Below are 18,023 nucleotides of genomic sequence, written 5' to 3' on the forward strand. Positions count from 1 at the left end.
CAGAAGTACGAAGAAAAAGAACAACGGCATCATGGTATATATTAACTTGCGTCATAAGGAAAACTTGAAAGGCTTTAATATATGTTGTTGGACAGTTTATTGCTTGCATCTTAGCCCGATCTAATTTTTGCAGGAGTTGGATTGGCAAATTGTTATTCTATGTAAAGAGCACGACATGAAATGCAGCATGAGTACAATTTATGCTAATATGGAGCATGCCACAACCAAATCGAGGAATACATTATTGACGAAAGATCTGTAGAAAAAGATGAACTTGTATGCGATCAAGGAATGAGCAAGAGAATGTGCATTTCCTGTGACATGGTCCCCAAAGGGGATATCCTGCCACGTCAATTCCAACAAACCAAAGAGTTTTGATCATTTACTTCCACTTCACAGCCAAGTTTTACAGAGGGACTCAACAGAATCAGGGTGCATGAAACTTCTGGCTGATGGTTGATGATACAAAAGAGAAGTTTTGTGATTCAAGAGCCATCCATGGGAGAATCACTTCCATTTGGGTTTGATAAGTTGCTGCCAAATTGGCTGTTGATAATACTATTATCCCTTATCTGGCTGGCTCCAAACGTGAACTCTTGAGGAATGTCCACTAGAGGGCGCGCAAATATGGAGGTACCACCAACGCTATTGAAAGTAGGGGCAGGTGCCGGATTATTGACCCTAGGAAAACCAAAGCTGAAGGATGCAGCAACTCCTGATGGTAAGACAGGCAGGGCAGGGTTGGTATTATCAATTGATCCAAAGAGCTTCTGTTCATATTCCTGCAACTGTTTGTAGACAGCTAAAATATATCCCCCACCCCCCAAAATAAACCACGAAAAAAAGGCAAGTCAGAAAGATAGCAACTTGAAGAATTAACATTTTTATAACATAGGAGAATTAACTTTGGCAAATGTCATGAGCCTAACTGCAATGTAAGTGATTCCAATTACAGCAAAGTATAGAACCAAGCCCAAATGTTAATCAGACATCATGACATAAGAATCATTTTCCTCGTATGCGGATACATATAACAGGAAAGAGCTGAAATCTATGGGGCAATGGTGCTCCTCGATTTTACAATTTTTCTATATGTATCCCAACTCTATGACACACAGTGATAACTGGACTTCTCTCAAATATTGGGATTTTAAATGAAGATTTTTTAATAATAGAGACGGTAAGCAACATATCATCAAAGAGAACTGTTAAAATGAAATAACATGAGAACTTTACAAAATTGTGCTCTCTCAAAATGGTGCTATCCACCTTTCTTTCCAGAAGCTGCCAAAATTTATCCACTTCCCATAATATAAATATCCATTTTAACTATCAAAGTACAACTGCTAGTCTTGCAAAAATATTCTTGTTTAAAAAAATTGCTTTTTTTCTCTAACTAAAATGATTATTTTGAAACTCAAATAACTTAACCTACATCCATAAATTGTTAAAATTACTTTCTTAATGTGTAAACCCCAGTGATGGAGGAGGTTCTATAAACACTAGTTGCTGAATCCCTTGTATTGTCAGTCGGAAATTTCAACAAAGAGATTTCTTCAGGCAGTCAAAGAAGAGAATTGATGTGAAACAAATATCTGCTTTACTGACACTCAAAATCATGTGAAACAAATCCAAGAGACCAAATTTAAAAGCCTTTAAAGAAAACTTTTGAAAAGCCATTCATCAAAGTTCTAATTGCAGTTGCATGACACCTTTGAATAGAACAAAAAAGAAGGAAATACATATACATACATATACGCATTTATATATATATATATATATCCAGGATCTCTACTGGATACTACCTCAACCACTAGAAGATATTTGGAAAAGGAAATATGAGCTTCAAACTCCACATTTGCATAAAAGAAGGCAAAAGACAAAAAAAAAGAGAAACAATTACAATTTCCCTCTCCGGTGGAGCAGAAAACAACATTTTATCCGTTGCCAACAACCAGCCTAATTTGTTTTGCTGTTGGGGCTTGTTTCTTCCAACTTTTGATCTTAACAATACAAACTTGAGTAGGCGGCCTTATGACATTTTCAGTTGAAGAATGCACATTCATATTCAGTCAACTAAAATAACCTAAATTAAATGCACCATCTGTAAATGTATTAGACAGCATATGACGAGTGCAGGTACATACCAGGATTCAAGTCAACAGATGATCTCCTTTCTTTCACCCATTGGTAACTGTGTGTAAGCCTCCATCGTCTACTCTTCATCAAGAAAGCTATCACAATAGCTGGTGACCTAACAGAAAGGAAAGAGAAACCATATTCTTGGATGTTAAAAATTTATTCATAAGCACATAAATAGAAGTAGAGTCTTCGTGATGAAAACAAGTGATGGTTACAAATGGCCCAGTGGTCCAATGTATACTAACTATGTTGACAGTAAAAGGACCACATAGTATCTGCTACCGGACTTTTTTAGCAGGAACCGCTGCCAGGCTCCTCCATTTCCACTATAGGCAGTACCTGAAGTAGAGTCTATGTCTCTATCTTCACGCATGTTTTTTCCCTACTTCTGCATTTAGATAAAAAACAGACAGAGATAAGATCAGTAACCACCTATTTTTTCCTGACATGCAGTGCACAAGAACACGTGCCCTGTCCCTCTCGCATTGCTCTGCAAAAAGAAAGACATGCTATATCAGAATCCATATGCTTTGTGAATAAACACTTGAGTTTTACATAAATGATAAGAACTACTGTTTATTTAGCTTAGAAGAGCGTATGCCACGACATTGCCATTGATAATCCAACAATCAACATAGTGATGGTTAGCATTAAAAAACATAGTGATTTTCCCATCAATCATAATAAAAATATCAGAACTTTCAAACCTTCCATTAAACAAGTATCATAATGAAATCAAGGCATAGTTTATTGACTTTACACGTATATATATAGACTAGAAAAGTAAACATATGGCAGGTGTTCCTCCTAAAATAAAATACCTTTTTTAAAAGATATATATATATCTAATATAGAAAATACCATTAATAAGTATCGATTAATGCCAAATCATGGCCAATTCAAAAATAGAATATACCATCTTGCATTTATGATTAGTTATTGCCAAATCATGAGTGATATGCAATCAGAGACAGAAGAAAAATAAAATGAAATCTGTGAGGGGGAGACAATCTGCTCATAGTGGTAAGCCTTTCACCAAAATAGATGGTAATTTTAACATAAGTTTAATACACATTTAGCAGAAAGCACATTACTGATAACAATTTAATTTTGGTTTTCACTCAATTTTTCATGGAGATATAATGTAAAACAAAAGAGACAAGGAGGAACAGTAACAAGGGTTCTATGCTTAATTTGTAAGTCATGGATGTCTAAAGATGTTGTTAAAACTTTTATCTTATTGAAGGACGATGGATGTTACAAATGTTACTTTTTTTCTGCTAGTGAATTCTTTCAAATATTCAAGAACTAGGAATGCATCTAACGAGGTGGAAGAATATTTTGAAAAACAAACTTGATTCAGGGGCTACCATGGTAGCAAGCTTGCAGGCTTCTTAATATCAGATCTCTTAACAATTTCAATATCTGACTTTTCATTTTGTTCCAATGAAAGGCTGAGTGGGTATATAATCATTTCATTTGGTGTGTCAAAGTGGAGAAGAACGTGGCACATTTGCCAATAAAAAGGAATTTGGTGCCATATTTATGATAGCATTTAAACTTATTCCCATATAAATCAGATATAACTATCATGAATTTCATGTGGGCAGACAACATGTAACTCTCTTTTAGGGTTCTTAACTGATGCCTTCACTGTTTATCGCATATATGAAATCCAACTGGCAGGACCTTGTGAATGAGCAAATGATAAAGAGAAAGAAAGGTAACAATAAACTAAAATTGTAAGGAAATATTTACTCGGTATATAAACATAGTTGGAATTCTAAAATGACATTTTCTAAGGATTGGGAATATTTTTGGTCAATTTCTTTATAAGAAAAGAAAATAAGACTATTTAGATTTTAGAAAAGAGTACAGGGAGGAAGAATAAAGTATCCTCCTTAAGAATGGTGAAAGCAAAAGAAAGTAAAAAAGCTATAGGAAAAAGGAAAAGAAACATCAGTACAGAGGGAGCCCAATCCCTTTTGATGATAGAGGAGAATACCCCAGAAAAAGGCCATGCCCCTTGACTCATACAGTCCCAAGGAAAGTACAGTGGCCAAACAAGAGGATGAAAAATCCCGGCACTACATTCCATCCAGAACACCCAAATAAAGCGCACAAAATTCTATCTTATACATATTAGTAAATGAGCAAGTAACTTGGCATTCTAACCAATAAACAGACATATGCGTGCACATAAAACTTCTAAATCAGAATCAAGCATTTTCAGAACAAAACACAAAATCAATGCTGTAAGTGAAAGAAAAACAAACCTAGAAATTCAACAGCATCATCAAACTGTAAAGTTTTGTCATCTTTAAGGCAGTGATAGGTAAATGAATTCTTGTAGAGGTTTTGACAAGAAGGAACAGTCTGCAGAAAGAAAAAAAAAAGATATAAAGAATCTATAAGATCATATAAACTTAGATGCTTGACATTAAAAACATCCTTGGCACATAAATATGGCCTATATACTTTCCAAATATCATAATAAATGACAGTAATCCAAAAACTAATTAACCATGGTACCAGTGTTTTTCTGTTTCTTGCAGGGGAGAAAAAGTTCAAGTAGCATCCAAAAAATAGAAGGAAAAGAGCATTGAACAATATCGATTTCACCAAAGCAGAACGGAATCAACAGGGTAATCAACTACCATTTAAGATTTTCATACTCCTATTACTATTTTAAGTCTCATTGAAACAGATAAATGATTTGAAACTTTACTTAAAAAGAGAGGCAGGGAATTACTTACCTCATAATAATTACCTACCTCTCACAAGCTACTAGCTTCTAAAATTGATTATCCCTTAAAATTTTGACTGTTCAAGTTTACCCTTCTATTAAGTTCGTTTAATTACTTTAGAAGGAAAATAGAGATAAAATGGCAGAAAGCCCTTTTATTGGTTTCCCTTTCAAAAGTTTTTTTAAGTTACTGTAATAGGCAACTAAACTCAGTTAAGTTCTAAAAACCCTTCATATATCACTTTTAGTTTTCCAGTTTCAAGTTCACTTGCAAAGGATTTTAGACTTTCACAAAGTTTAATTCTCTAAACAAAGAGTATAACTAAGGATGAGAGGAGAGCCCATAAAATCCCATCTCAACTTTAGTTCCACTGGGGTTGTCACATTGGTCCATCGGCCTATGTCCTCCATTGCTATCTGGGGATGAAGAATTTGTGCCCCACCTCCGGCATCATATGGTAGAGCTGTGGATTAGTTAAGAAAGAAAAAAGAAATTTTAAAATTTTCTACCTAAACTAATGGAAGTTAATGAAAGGGGGTAACTAGAAACAACTAATTCTTTTACAAGGTAAATTGACCGATTTTAAAAGTTTTAGGGGGATACCAATTAATAAAGGTTTATAAGAAAACCAAACTTTACCAAGTTGCAATTATGATATGTGCAAGATTTCTATTTCCAATACTAGTCCACATAAACTAAAAAATTTCTAGTTAATCATCTCTATCCATGGATCTATTACGGTTTGAAATTAACTGAACTGAAATTAACATCAAGTCCAATTAACAATTTTGATTTATCCGATGTCTCTCTAATTTTTTTTTTTTTTTTTTTAAATAAAAAGAGTATAATACGATTACTATGAGCACCAAGATGATGCAAACCCATTTACAAAAATATTTACAAGTTAATCATCATCTCTATCAAATCACCAAAATCCTCCATGAAATACAAAATTTGACCCATTAACAAAAAACTTAAGGTCTGAAACCATCAAACTCTAATCTTATCAATATTCTCTTCCTCCCCATGGAACATCATCCTGCTTCTTTCTTCCCAAATAACCCAAAATATTGTTAAAGGTATGAGTCCCAACTGTTTTTCCGAGTAGTGATGCCCTCCCAAGTCCACATTTCATCTCTTATGCTACCTGACATAACCCAACTATACCTATTAATTACTTCCTTTTTCTTCTTCAGTAAGATACCTATTAGACCAATAGCCTACACCAACAAGAAGTAACCATCTTACTTAAATAACGCCTATGTCAGCAAATTTGATTTCAGTTCCTGCACCAGCTAAACTAATTCTTATAGTTACATAATGATGATAGGATCAAAATAGTTAGTAGTATTCCTCTTGCTAGAATCCCACCACACTGATAAGCTGTTAGCACTGTGTGCATAATGTAATACAACTAAACAGTTATAACCCATAAACAGATGAAAAAAACAAAAACAAAAGAACTGAATTGCAAATTCGACTATTTTCAATAAGTGAATACTGAAATTGAATCCAATTAATCGGTTATGATTAAGATCAAACTCAAAAAAAAAAAAACAAAAACAAAACTAACACATTTCCAGGCTATTCGAATCTGACTATAAAACAAACACTATGATACTAAAGCCGGTGAGAGAATGAACAGAACAGACAAACTTACATTGAGAACACGAGAAATTCCTTGAGTCTTGAGAAGTTCAGACCGGGACGCGTTATCGTAGCTTCCCAGATAGAGGAACTCGGGCAAGATCTCCGAAGGGAACGCACTGACATGGGGAGAGCTTTTCTCGGAGCTAGCCGGAATCCGGTGGCCGCAAATCCCGCAAACCTCTCCTTCTTCGTACTTGTGATAGTGCCCACAAACGGCACAAGGGTTTTCCCTCTCCCTCTTCCTCATAGTCAGTAAACTAGCAAGATTTAATCGTACGCAGATAAGAAAAAGAGCTCTCTATATAACAGGCAAAAGAAGACTCAGATCAAGAAAGAGAGAGAGAGTTCAACAAACAGAAAGAAACCAAGAAGAAGACCTTGATAGATAAGGAACAGAATCGAGTTAAATACAGAGTTATAGCGGTAAATGATTGCTTCGATCAGATTCTGCCTGGTAAGAGGAGTCTGGAAATGTTCTCTAGGTTATGTGCTCTGTTTTTCTTATTTGAAACGGAAACTGAAAATTTCGTATAGATAGAAAATCGAAGATGTACAGATTCGAAGTAATTATGACAGAAGGGATGATATATATGCATATGAGCGTGTATATAACAAAGATCGAGATGGCTGTATTTATATGTATTTGCTGGAGACAGGGTTTTGTTGCCTGATAGAGAGATTCTGATGGGGGCATGTGACAATGAACAGCCCAAGTTTCGTTTTCTCTGTGGAGTTGTGGGTGGGAAAAAATCCCCTGCGGTTGTCCCGGAATTGGGTTCGGTTCCGAAGCGATGAGATCGGGGAGGTGGTGAGGAGTGCCACGTGACCTCGCGTATTTTTGACGTCACTTCTCGGACACATGTGTCAACTCACTTTCCTAGGCGTTTCCTTTTTAGTTTTAATTTTATATTGAAAATATTTAAAAATAAATTATTATATCCAATTATATTTGTTAAATATATGTTGGAATATATTTTTATTAAATTTATTCATGAAATATGTGATTTATTAGGTATTAAACGCTTAAAAAATAGAATTTTAACTTTTTACTTGCATTTTTTTTACTGTTTCTATAATTTTGACATGATAAATTCTTTTACTTGCAGTGTTTTAGTGTTGACTTAGATGTTAGATTTAAGTTTGATTAGTTTTGGAATGTGATACTTTTTTGTATATATTTTAAATCTTGAAATAAATTTTTTAAATTGGTGAATAATAATAAAAAAATCGAATGCTTCTCAAATTTAATTTTGGTATATAAAATTTATATAATAATGTATGATTACAAAAGCAATTATTATATCAATTGCTTATGTTCCAAGAGTATATACCAATCATTTTTTACCTAGTCTATTTATGATTAATTGTGCCCTAAGTATGATGGTAGTGTAACTATGGTAATATTATTTATTTAAGTACTAAAATTAAAAATTAATTTATTATATTACCTACTTAAATCCAAATTTAAATAATTAATTTACAAAAAAACAAAAAAAATAAATGGTAACACAAAATCTAAATACTAGCATTCAAAAATATCAAAGTTGCATGTGTGAGATCATGTGTCGGAAGGTGATATTTATTACTATAACTTGGCTTTTTTGAAGAAAATAAGCAAAGATGTGTTTGATAATGTTGATCATATTATCATTTAGTTCAATACTCATATTGTTACAATGGCTCTAAAATTTTAAAATTTTAGATTCAACGTCGTTATACGAATTTTGATGATCCCTCCTAAATATTTTCAAGTGAATTTTAAAGTTCTTATTCTAAAGTTGTATAAGATACATCGATGAAGTTTGTACAAAGTGATATTGGACTTGTGATTACTGACAATCTTATTAAAGATAGTAATAAGAACTATGTGACTAAACTTCATGAGCAATTTGAAGGCTACTTAAACCTTTTTTGTCAAATTTTATGATGTTCTTAATGATCTAAAATTTACATAGAGTATTAGTATAAAATAATTTATTATCCAGGTGACATTTTAAATTAAGTACCTCCTCTAACAATTGCTTCTCGTACCACTTTAATCGCATTGGTACATAAAATTATATTGTGCTTGTGCTTTATTTGATTGGGATATCCATCTCTCTCTTTATATTTGTCGTAAGGATAATGCTTAAACTAATTATTTAATTGATTGGACCGACACATATCTCAAGTAGTTTGGTATTATTTGATTTTCTTACGAACTTTTATACTCATATTTTTATAAATCATTGTAATACCGAGTAAGTTTATTTTAATGAATGTCGTTTTTATCACTTTTGATTTCTTTTTTTATTTGTAACATTAAAAAAATATCAATCTACTCGTACTTCAAAATATATTACATAAAATAAATTTAACTATAAATTTTAAAATAAAACACTAATATTCATGATTATCAATAATAACTATAATGTAGATTAATAATTATTAAGATGATTGATGCACACGTATACATATACCCCATGAATAGCAAATCAATAAGAATTGTGTAAATCAACATTCTAATGGAAAAAAATGGGGACTAACTCCTTTAATTCAGATAATCTTAATTGTTCTTTCTAATTGCTTCTAAAACCCAACATAATATTGGAGCAATGATTTCAGCTTTTTTTTTTTTTTTTTTTTTTTCTTCTTTAATGTATATTTGTGTAATTAACTAGTTTCAATGAGGGTGTTTTTGGAAATGAAGAAAATGAACATCCCGTGAAAGCAGAATATGTTTTACAAACTAGCTTCTGTAGTTATAGGAACTAAAAACTAATTTCTGCTTCAGCTTTAGTTAAAAATGCTTCTTGTTATTTGTACACGAGTAGAAAGCACTACTTTAAAAAGCAGAAGCTGAAGCTAACCTCTGCAACCAAACGGGTTCTTGGTAACTTCCTATCCCTTTGAAAATTTTATATTTAGCATGTATTTTTAATTATTTTTCTTTGCAAAAATTTTTCAATTGAAAAAAAATAAAAATTAACTGCAGTAGAAGTGAAAGGCCAAAAGTAATTTGCTCTTTTTTATAGAGTTCTTTTCCAGCACACCGTACCGCTTCTCAGTTTGAAGCTTCGCGGCATCGCCGCTATCACCAACTCCAACCGTCCGACTGCTACGAAACTCCAAAAAAATTGGCCATGGCAAGCTCGGCTCTGCGCAGACTCTCAATTCCATCACGTCTCCATTTCTTGCGATACATTTCTTCATCTAATTCTCCTCGAAGGGTTGTCGTTACTGGTATCTCTCTCTACTCGCCCCCTGTTTTTATCATCTGCATGTACATGCGTTAATATTTTATATCTAAATGTCTATATGCTTGTTAGTATACTGGAGAGGCTTTATTGCAGGTCTAGGTATGGTGACTCCGCTTGGTTGTGGAGTGGAAGTCACATGGAAAAGATTGATAGAAGGAGAGTGTGGAATAAGAGCATTAACACTTGAGGATCTCAAAATGAATGCTTTTGATAGAGAGACTCAGTTGCATACGTTTGATCAGTTAACTTCCAGAGTTGCCGCAATCGTACCTTGTGGAACTAACCACGGGGAGTTCAATGAGGAAGTGTGGCTAAATTCTAAGGCACGTATTTGCCTCCGTGTTACTTTCCTTTTGAAATTTTATTTTCGGTTTTAATTTTTGATTTTTTTTTTTGTTTATGTTGGAATTGTAAATGAAGATCTTTGTTCGAGAACTGTAAATGAAGAAATTGAGTATTGGGTGGAATTTGGCTTAGAGGCTTTATTACAATTTCCGTGCTTTTGGGGCTTAGAGAAGTTTTATGACTTTGAGGGAACAGCTGAATCGGTTAAGATGGCTTAGGGTTTTAGCACTCTCTCGAACATGGGAGTCATGTTATCAAGTTGTCTCCTGAGCTGGAATTTTACTCAGCAATATCTGGAGGATTGGAGAAACGTGCATTTCCTTGCAACCCAACAGGATTGTGTATGTGCAAAAGGAATAATCCAACTTATTTGCTGGAAAATAAACAAATTACCTAAATAATTCATGTTTGATCCGGGACATGTCTCCAGTGCTTCTAATGGTTGAAAGAATTCCATTGATGAGGAAAGAGTGTAATCTCTGGTAGTATTTTAAGTTGGTTAATGGCTGATTCCTATTAACAATTTTAACTTTTGTGTTGGTATAACCTTAGGAGAGTACTTCTGTTTGATTTTGAAGTTCACTGTGGATTCTTGATTTTATTATCGGAGTTATTTAAAAAAAATATTATTAGTTTGTGTCATCATAATATATTTTTTCCAGGAACATCGATCAATTGCAAGGTTTATAGGTTATGCACTATGTGCCACTGATGAAGCACTAAAAGATGCGGATTGGCTACCTACTGAGCAAGAGCAGAAGGAAAGAACGGTACTTGTTTCATTAAGTGCAATCATGTGCCAGGATACAGGCTTTCTAATGCATTCATGGTGTGAATTGTTTACTTGAACACCAGGGAGTTTCTATTGGTGGGGGAATTGGGAGTATCAGTGATATATTGGATGCAGCACAGATGATCTGTGAAAAGGTTTGTTTCTTACCACATAAAGTGCTTCACTTCTTCATGGTCTCCAGTACTTTTTTTTTTTTTTTGAAATAATGGTTTTCAGGAATTTCTCTGAAAAAACGAGTTAACTTTTTTTGGAATAATGTTTTTATCCAATATGTGATCACTCTGATCTCTTAATACAGCGTCTCCGCCGGCTTAGTCCATTTTTCATCCCAAGGATATTGATAAACATGGCCTCAGGTCATGTGAGCATGAAGTATGGGTTTCAGGTATGTATTGAAGCCTTTATCTAAATTATTTTTTTGTTTTGAAAATAAATGAAATCTTCATATCATAGAAACTCATCCAAGCAACTAGATATATAGTTTCGCCCTGACTTCAGGGAATTGAGGTCAATTCTCTCTTCCCCGATCAATAGTTATATCCTGGAAGTACATGACTACAGTGGTTATATCTTGTCATATGGTGCTTCATCTTCCTGGTTGAAACAGAGAATCGGCTTTTTAAGCTGAGAATAAAATGGCATTTCCCATATTCAAGTTTAAGATCTCAATTGTTAGGGTGAGAGTTGGTTGATATATCATTAAATTTCATTACATGAGATTGGATGAACTAATTTAGTTTAGTCATCCCATTGGATGATTAGAATGGAAAAAAAAAACTATAGAGCATTTAAGGCAATGGAGGGATGGAGGTGGAGCTGTACTCTGTAATAGAGGATTAATTTGTTACATATTTCACATGAAGGTCTTATATGTTTAGTAGACTTTTTTTCTTGTAAATCACCAAACTTCATGCTTGGGTAGCATCCCCTTGCTACTCTTTAATGAAATCTTTCTTTTGAAATAAAAAATATGATATGTCTCATTAATACACAAGCACCTAAGGGGTGCTAACTCATGTACAAAATATTTACATGTCGATTAGAATATCAATAAAGTCCCCAAAAATTTTCAAAGAATAAAGAGGATGATCAGAATAAAAAAACTCAAGATCTGAAACCATTGATCTCTAACTCTATATAAATTATCTTCTATCCCTTCAAAAGTTCTGATGTTTCTTTCTTTCTACACTACCCAAAATATAGTAAGGAGAATTAGACCCACATGGCTTTCTCTACCGCTAATACCTTTCCATACCCAACTCTCATCCTTACCGTACCAGTCTTGACCCAACTAATCCCTAGTAACCTGTAGGCCATGATCCATAATTTATACGCAAACGAGCACTAAAGCAAGATGTGATTATAAGACTATGCCTCCTTCTTGCATAGAAAACAGCCGTTCACCGTAATTTTTTTCCCTTTTCATCAACTCGTCAATAGTAGGAATACACTCATGTCCTGCCTCCCATGCAAAGAGAGCAACTCTTGATGAAACATTTATCTTCTAGATTTGCCAGAAAGGAAAACTGGTCTCAATGGTGTCATTCTTAACTAAATAATAGAAAGACTTAACCAAAAAGATTCTGGTGCTATTGAGACTCCAGACTGCTTGGTTATTACTCCCATCCATTGAGGCGAAGGAGAGTGTACTTAGGAGACTCATGCTCATTAATTTCTCAATCGTTGAGATTTCTCATCACATCCACATGTTCCCTTCTCTCAATATCTTTGAATGATTCATGGACTGAGATATCCTTGTGCCGTGTAAGAGCGAAAATTCAAGGAAACTTATCTCTGAATGCTTTCCCTCTAAGTCAAGGGTCCTTCCGAAAACTGATTCGGATTGCCTATCCTCCGCTTGAGGTACCATCCACTATCCACAGTACCAAACTTTGCGTTTATCACAATCCACCATAGAATACTGTTTTCTTTCATGAACCTCCAAAGCCACTTATTTTGTAAGGCCAAGTTCATCTCCACAAAAGATCTCAATCCCAAACCATCCTGAGACATTGGTTTTTTTATATCTTTTCATGCCACCAAATGGTATTTTTTCATATCCTCAAAGTTGTCCTAAAGGAATGTACATCTTATTGATTCCAATCTCTTGACAACATTTACTGGAATTGTCAAAAGAGACATATATAGTGAAATCTTTTTCTCGTTAAAAAAGAGAAAAGCTTGGATGAATTAATTAAGCGAGCATAAGTTGTATGCTATGATGATGTAGTGTAGGTGTCAGTGGGCAGGAGAGGTTGTTGAGTCATGCATCTTCTTTTCAGTTTCTTAGCCAAAATGTTTTGGTGCAATTTGAGGGAGTTGCTTGTTGACATTGTTAAAATTAAGATACTGCTGCATTCTTGTCATACTTTTGAATATAGGGCCCAAACCATGCTGCAGTGACAGCTTGTGCTACTGGAGCACATTCGATTGGCGATGCTTCACGGATGATTCAGTTTGGAGATTCGGATATTATGGTGGCGGGAGGTACAGAATCCAGCATTGATGCTTTGTCAATAGCAGGATTTTGCAGGTGATTATTGTGCCAAATTATAAACCATGCATGTTTACAAGTTTCTATTTGATCTTGTTTGCAAGGTTTAAGTTATGGTGGATGAGATGCTTGCTGTAAACCACTAGGATCAGTAAATCATACAGAAACATGTAACATGTGAGGTAGTCCTTTGGAAGTCGGTACTCAATAAATAACACAGATAGGTCTAATGTGGGAAAGGGTTCCTGACATACTAAAGGCAGAGAGAATGCGGGAAAGGGTTCCTGACTAGTCCATTTGGAATTCAATATCTTCCTCACGTAACTAATACTGTTTACATTTTAATCCAGCATGGTAAATAATGTTAGAATTTATATATTTTCTTTTTTAAGCTTATTGAGACCTTTTTGGATATAGATGAATGAAGCCCATGGAAGGAGGAAGAACTTGAACTAATGACTAGCATTAAAATGAAAAAAAAAAAATTCCACCTAATCATTTTTCATGCAGAACTTTATTTAACCAGATATTTGTGATTTCAACTAAAGAGGCCAATCCTACTTTCTGACTTTTTTATTTAGATCTAATTCGTCAAACTTTTTCTTGAATTAGGACAAGGGCTTTGACAACGAAGTACAATTCTTCTCCTCTAGAAGCTTCACGACCCTTTGATTGTGGTCGGGATGGGTTTGTGTAAGTTGATGTGCTTTATCAGGTTTACTTTTCCTATTTTACCCTTCTTACTGTTCTTTTTGTTGCTTTTTGCAACCTAACATATATTTTGAGCTCAGAATAGGTGAAGGTTCTGGTATTTTGGTATTAGAGGTTAGTTCAGACATGCATTGGAGTTAAAATTTCAATCGTTCTTTTCTTTTCTCTTATTCACAAGTTGTAATCTCCGCTATCTTTGTTGCTTGTTACTAATCAACGATTTCCCCTTTTAAATCATAGGAACTTGAACATGCCAAAAGACGTGGAGCAAAAATTTATGCAGAAGTTTGTGGCTATGGGATGTCAGGTTGATTTTGAAAACTCAGGGGAAGTGAATATTTTTCTTGCTTTAATATGTCATTGTTCTGAACATAGTGATATTTTAAGGTGATGCATATCACATTACTCAACCACATACTGATGGAAGAGGTGCCATTTTGGCCATGACACATGCCTTGAAGCAGGTAACATATCATCTTCATGGCTTTGAGCTATTTGATCCTTAATGCATTAATTGTCAAGATGAGACCACATCCTTGGTTTCTTCTTGTACCCTATCATGACTTACGTTCAAGAACTGAAACCTTGAATAACTGATACATAACCTTATATTGATTTTACTATTTATAAGTAAATTATTGCTCATATTTGATTGTTTTTGAGGAACTGATGCTGTGACTTGTATAATCTTCCATAATAGTTTTGTTCATCTGCACCGGCAAGCATTAACTTTATCTGGTGCAAATTTGAATAAATAGAAAGCGATTAAAATGGAAACAGTAGGGAGGATTGTTGTTACATCCTTCCTAGTTTAGTGTATACCTAGTGGAGCCTGGAAACTTTCCTTCTTTGTCGATTGATACAGTGTATGTCTTGAACAATTTGTTTTACTACTTGTGGCTTTTTTTAAACCCTTGTATGTCCTGAAAAATTTCTTTTACTACATCATTGTGGAGCAGTCTGGTCTTCATCCAAATCAAGTGGATTACATAAATGCCCATGCTACCTCTACCCAACTGGGTAATTATCCGGAATTTTTACGAGTTGCTTCTCTTTAATGTTATGAGCTGGGAGTGGAACTGGTGATGATTTGGTTTGCACTGAATTTCAGGCGATGCTGTGGAAGCCAATGCTATCAAAACTATTTTTGCTGATTATGCAACATCAAGTGCTTTGGCATTCTCCTCTACAAAGGTAAACTTAGCTATTTCTAATGAGATTGAGAAAAATGTGAGAATGAACTCTCTCCCGCATGGATAATTACTATAAACCTGGAACCGGTAAATGCAGTTGGACACCTTTGTACTTGGTAGCCCTTGCAATAGTTGAGCATCAAAGTAACCAAGTAAATGCAAGTTGGTGGCTTTTTCTTTTTGAAATAAAAAAATATGGCAATGATTCATTCACAAGCACTAAGGTAGTGTTAACCCATGTACAAAAATATTTACATGTCAATCAAAATATCAATAAGATCTCCAAAATCCTCCATTCAATATAGAACATCACCCATAAACAAAAAACTCAGGGTCTTGAGCCATCTATTTCTAACCCTATCGAAGTCATATTTCCTTTCCTTAAAAGCTCTCATGCTTCTCTCTTTTCACACCACCCAAAAATAGCAAGAGAAATGAGGCTGATGTTTTCTTCCCTCTGCTAATATCCTTATACACCCCAAACTTTTTCTCTCATTGAATCAGCCATCACCAAACTGATGACAAGTAACCCACAAGTCGAGGTCCACACCTTATAACAAAGGGGCCCCATAGAAGAATGTGATTACACAACGTTGCGTCCTTTTTACACAAAAAACGTCAATTCATGAATATTTTTCCCCTCCTAATTAGCTTTTCAAGAGTGAGAATACACCTTCAACCTATTTCCCACTCAAAAAAAGGCAACTCTGGGTGGAGTGTTAATTTTTTCAGATTTGCCGAGAAAGAAAACTGATGTCCGTGATATCATTTTTAATCAGATGATTGTAGAAAAACCTAATCTAGTATTGCGTCTTCAAATTGGTTTATCGCTACTCCCATTGATTGTATCATAAAAAAGTTTGAAGGAAAGTCTCATAGTCGTTTACTTCCCTTTCATTGAAGTTTCTCATAATTTCCACATGCCACTCCTCTTTCCCCTCGATAGCTCTATATCACTTGTGGATTGAGATATTCTTGTGCCGTGCAATAACATAGATCTGAGGGAGCTGTTTTGTGAGTGACCCCCCTCTTAACCAGGCATCATGTCGTCTTGTCCTCGGCGCCAACCTTCCGGCTGTACGATCCTAAGAATTTAATCTTTTATGTTTGTGGCTTTATAGTCCATCTCTAGGGAAACCTTTGATCTCACTTATACCTTTTATGTTTGTTTACTGCATTTATTGGCATCAGCCATCTGATCTTTTCTGTTCTTAAACTTTTAGAAGCCTAATGCAATTCGTATAGTGTGTTTCTTATTCTTCTGTTATTGGTTCATGCACGTTCAGTGCATTATTTTGCAAATCAGCATTTGCTTGATGAATAAAGAAAATGGAGAAAATTATCTTGTCTTCTCAGTTCTTTGTATTCCGATTTATTATTATCAGCATATTTGTTAAGAGTTGTCTTCAGCTATTGTATAAATTTTGTTTTACTTTATTTTATACAATTACTATAATAACATGTCTTTTTTTTTTTCAATTTCTTCACAATTGACCCAGGGTGCTATCGGTCATCTGCTTGGTGCAGCTGGAGCTGTTGAAGCAATTTTTTCTGTTTTAGCAATACACCATGTAAGTAAATTTGAAATTTATACTTGCATGGCAAGGAATGTCTCACCTGTATTTATTACCCATTGCAAAAATATGGATTTATGAGGAGGACATATCAGGATTTCCTTTCATTCACAAACATATATAAGCAGATGCTCATGTTTCTGATCCAGGCATAGTAGCATAGTGCTCATGCTTCTGAACACTTTTGTAGGATGTTCTGATTCAAACCTTACAGAGAGTGGTTTTCATCCGTAGCCAAAAAAAATAAAGATTCATATTTTGTGGTGTCTTATTGCAGGGTGTAGCCCCTTTATCACTTAATATTGCTGAACCAGATCCCATGTTTAATAATACCTTCATGCCTTTGACCCTTTCAAAAGAGATGCCAGTTAGAGCAGCCCTGTCAAACTCTTTTGGTTTTGGAGGAACAAATGCATCCCTGCTTTTCAAATCTGGCCCATGGCAGTGATTGAGTACCAGATTTTCTTCCTTGAATAACTGAAAGTGTGAACAATGAGGTTTTCTTGTTCTTCAAGCATCATGCACATCTAGGGTTTCTCACTTACAAGGTAGAGAGTGAGTCCAAGGATTGATCATGACGGTATAGCTTGATAATTTTGTCTCTAAATGTTATCTCCGGTTTCTTTTGTAACAATAGAAATTTCATAATTCAAATTGTAATTTATTCATTCTGAAACTAAAGTGTGGCCAGAGAAAAATACCCTGGTGATTAAGTCTCTCTTGGCCAGCATTTCTTTTGTAAAGCTGTAAATAAGGTTTTTCTTTATCCCAACGATTCCATGGGTGATTTGGGTATCTTGAGTTAGTAGGCTCTGGTTTAAACACCTTGATTATTCTCTTTATGAACTATATGAATTTGATGGTAAAATACTGCACTACAATTTTAAGAATATTTGCAGGTTATGCAAACCCTATTATAATATCCTTGATTAACATACTGCCCAAGACAAAGTTTTGGAAAAATAATTTTTTCTTTTGTGAATTTTATTAAGAATATATATTTAATTCAATCAAGGGTTGATAGAAATCTATATATAAAAATTTAATGCACCTTTTAGTCTTTTACTCATTGATCACGATACATCTTTATGTAGAAGATAAAGTAAAGACCAGTATCAGTAGATAATTTCAATGC

General features: G+C 34.4%; 2 protein-coding genes across 4 annotated transcripts; one reads left to right on the forward strand and one right to left on the reverse strand.

Moving 5' to 3' along the window:
* Positions 1 to 292: 292 nt before the first annotated feature.
* Positions 293 to 7,282, reverse strand: IBR5 (indole-3-butyric acid response 5). 2 transcript variants are annotated; one of them, XM_022034451.2, is made up of 6 exons: positions 6,917 to 7,282; positions 6,550 to 6,796; positions 4,419 to 4,518; positions 2,575 to 2,632; positions 2,148 to 2,254; positions 293 to 802 (listed from the first exon to the last, which is right to left on the reverse strand). In XM_022034451.2, exons 2-6 carry the CDS (start codon positions 6,784 to 6,786, stop codon positions 486 to 488), a joined length of 819 nt encoding a protein of 272 aa, XP_021890143.1. In that variant the 5' UTR covers positions 6,787 to 6,796; positions 6,917 to 7,282; the 3' UTR covers positions 293 to 485. The 2 variants fall into 2 exon arrangements, with proteins under 2 accessions (XP_021890143.1, XP_021890144.1); XM_022034452.2 differs by having other exon boundaries at positions 6,550 to 6,837.
* A 1,976-nt stretch (positions 7,283 to 9,258) lies between these two features.
* On the forward strand, positions 9,259 to 17,660 carry LOC110808857 (Beta-ketoacyl synthase). Of its 2 annotated transcripts, XM_088215652.1 has the most exons (15): positions 9,260 to 9,411; positions 9,554 to 9,761; positions 9,872 to 10,101; positions 10,786 to 10,893; positions 10,979 to 11,050; positions 11,215 to 11,301; positions 13,298 to 13,449; positions 14,023 to 14,103; positions 14,202 to 14,235; positions 14,362 to 14,428; positions 14,509 to 14,585; positions 15,081 to 15,141; positions 15,233 to 15,315; positions 16,814 to 16,885; positions 17,166 to 17,660. In XM_088215652.1, the coding sequence occupies exons 2-15, from the start codon at positions 9,662 to 9,664 to the stop codon at positions 17,334 to 17,336; spliced, it is 1,395 nt and encodes a 464-aa protein (XP_088071778.1). In that variant the 5' UTR covers positions 9,260 to 9,411; positions 9,554 to 9,661; the 3' UTR covers positions 17,337 to 17,660. The 2 variants fall into 2 exon arrangements, with proteins under 2 accessions (XP_088071779.1, XP_088071778.1); XM_088215653.1 differs by lacking the exon at positions 15,081 to 15,141 and having other exon boundaries at positions 9,259 to 9,411; positions 17,166 to 17,306.
* Positions 17,661 to 18,023: the final 363 nt, after the last annotated feature.

The sequence above is a fragment of the Carica papaya genome, chromosome 3, assembly GCF_054855325.1.
Source record: "Carica papaya isolate Zhongbai chromosome 3, ASM5485532v1, whole genome shotgun sequence".
Lineage (NCBI taxonomy): Eukaryota > Viridiplantae > Streptophyta > Magnoliopsida > Brassicales > Caricaceae > Carica > Carica papaya.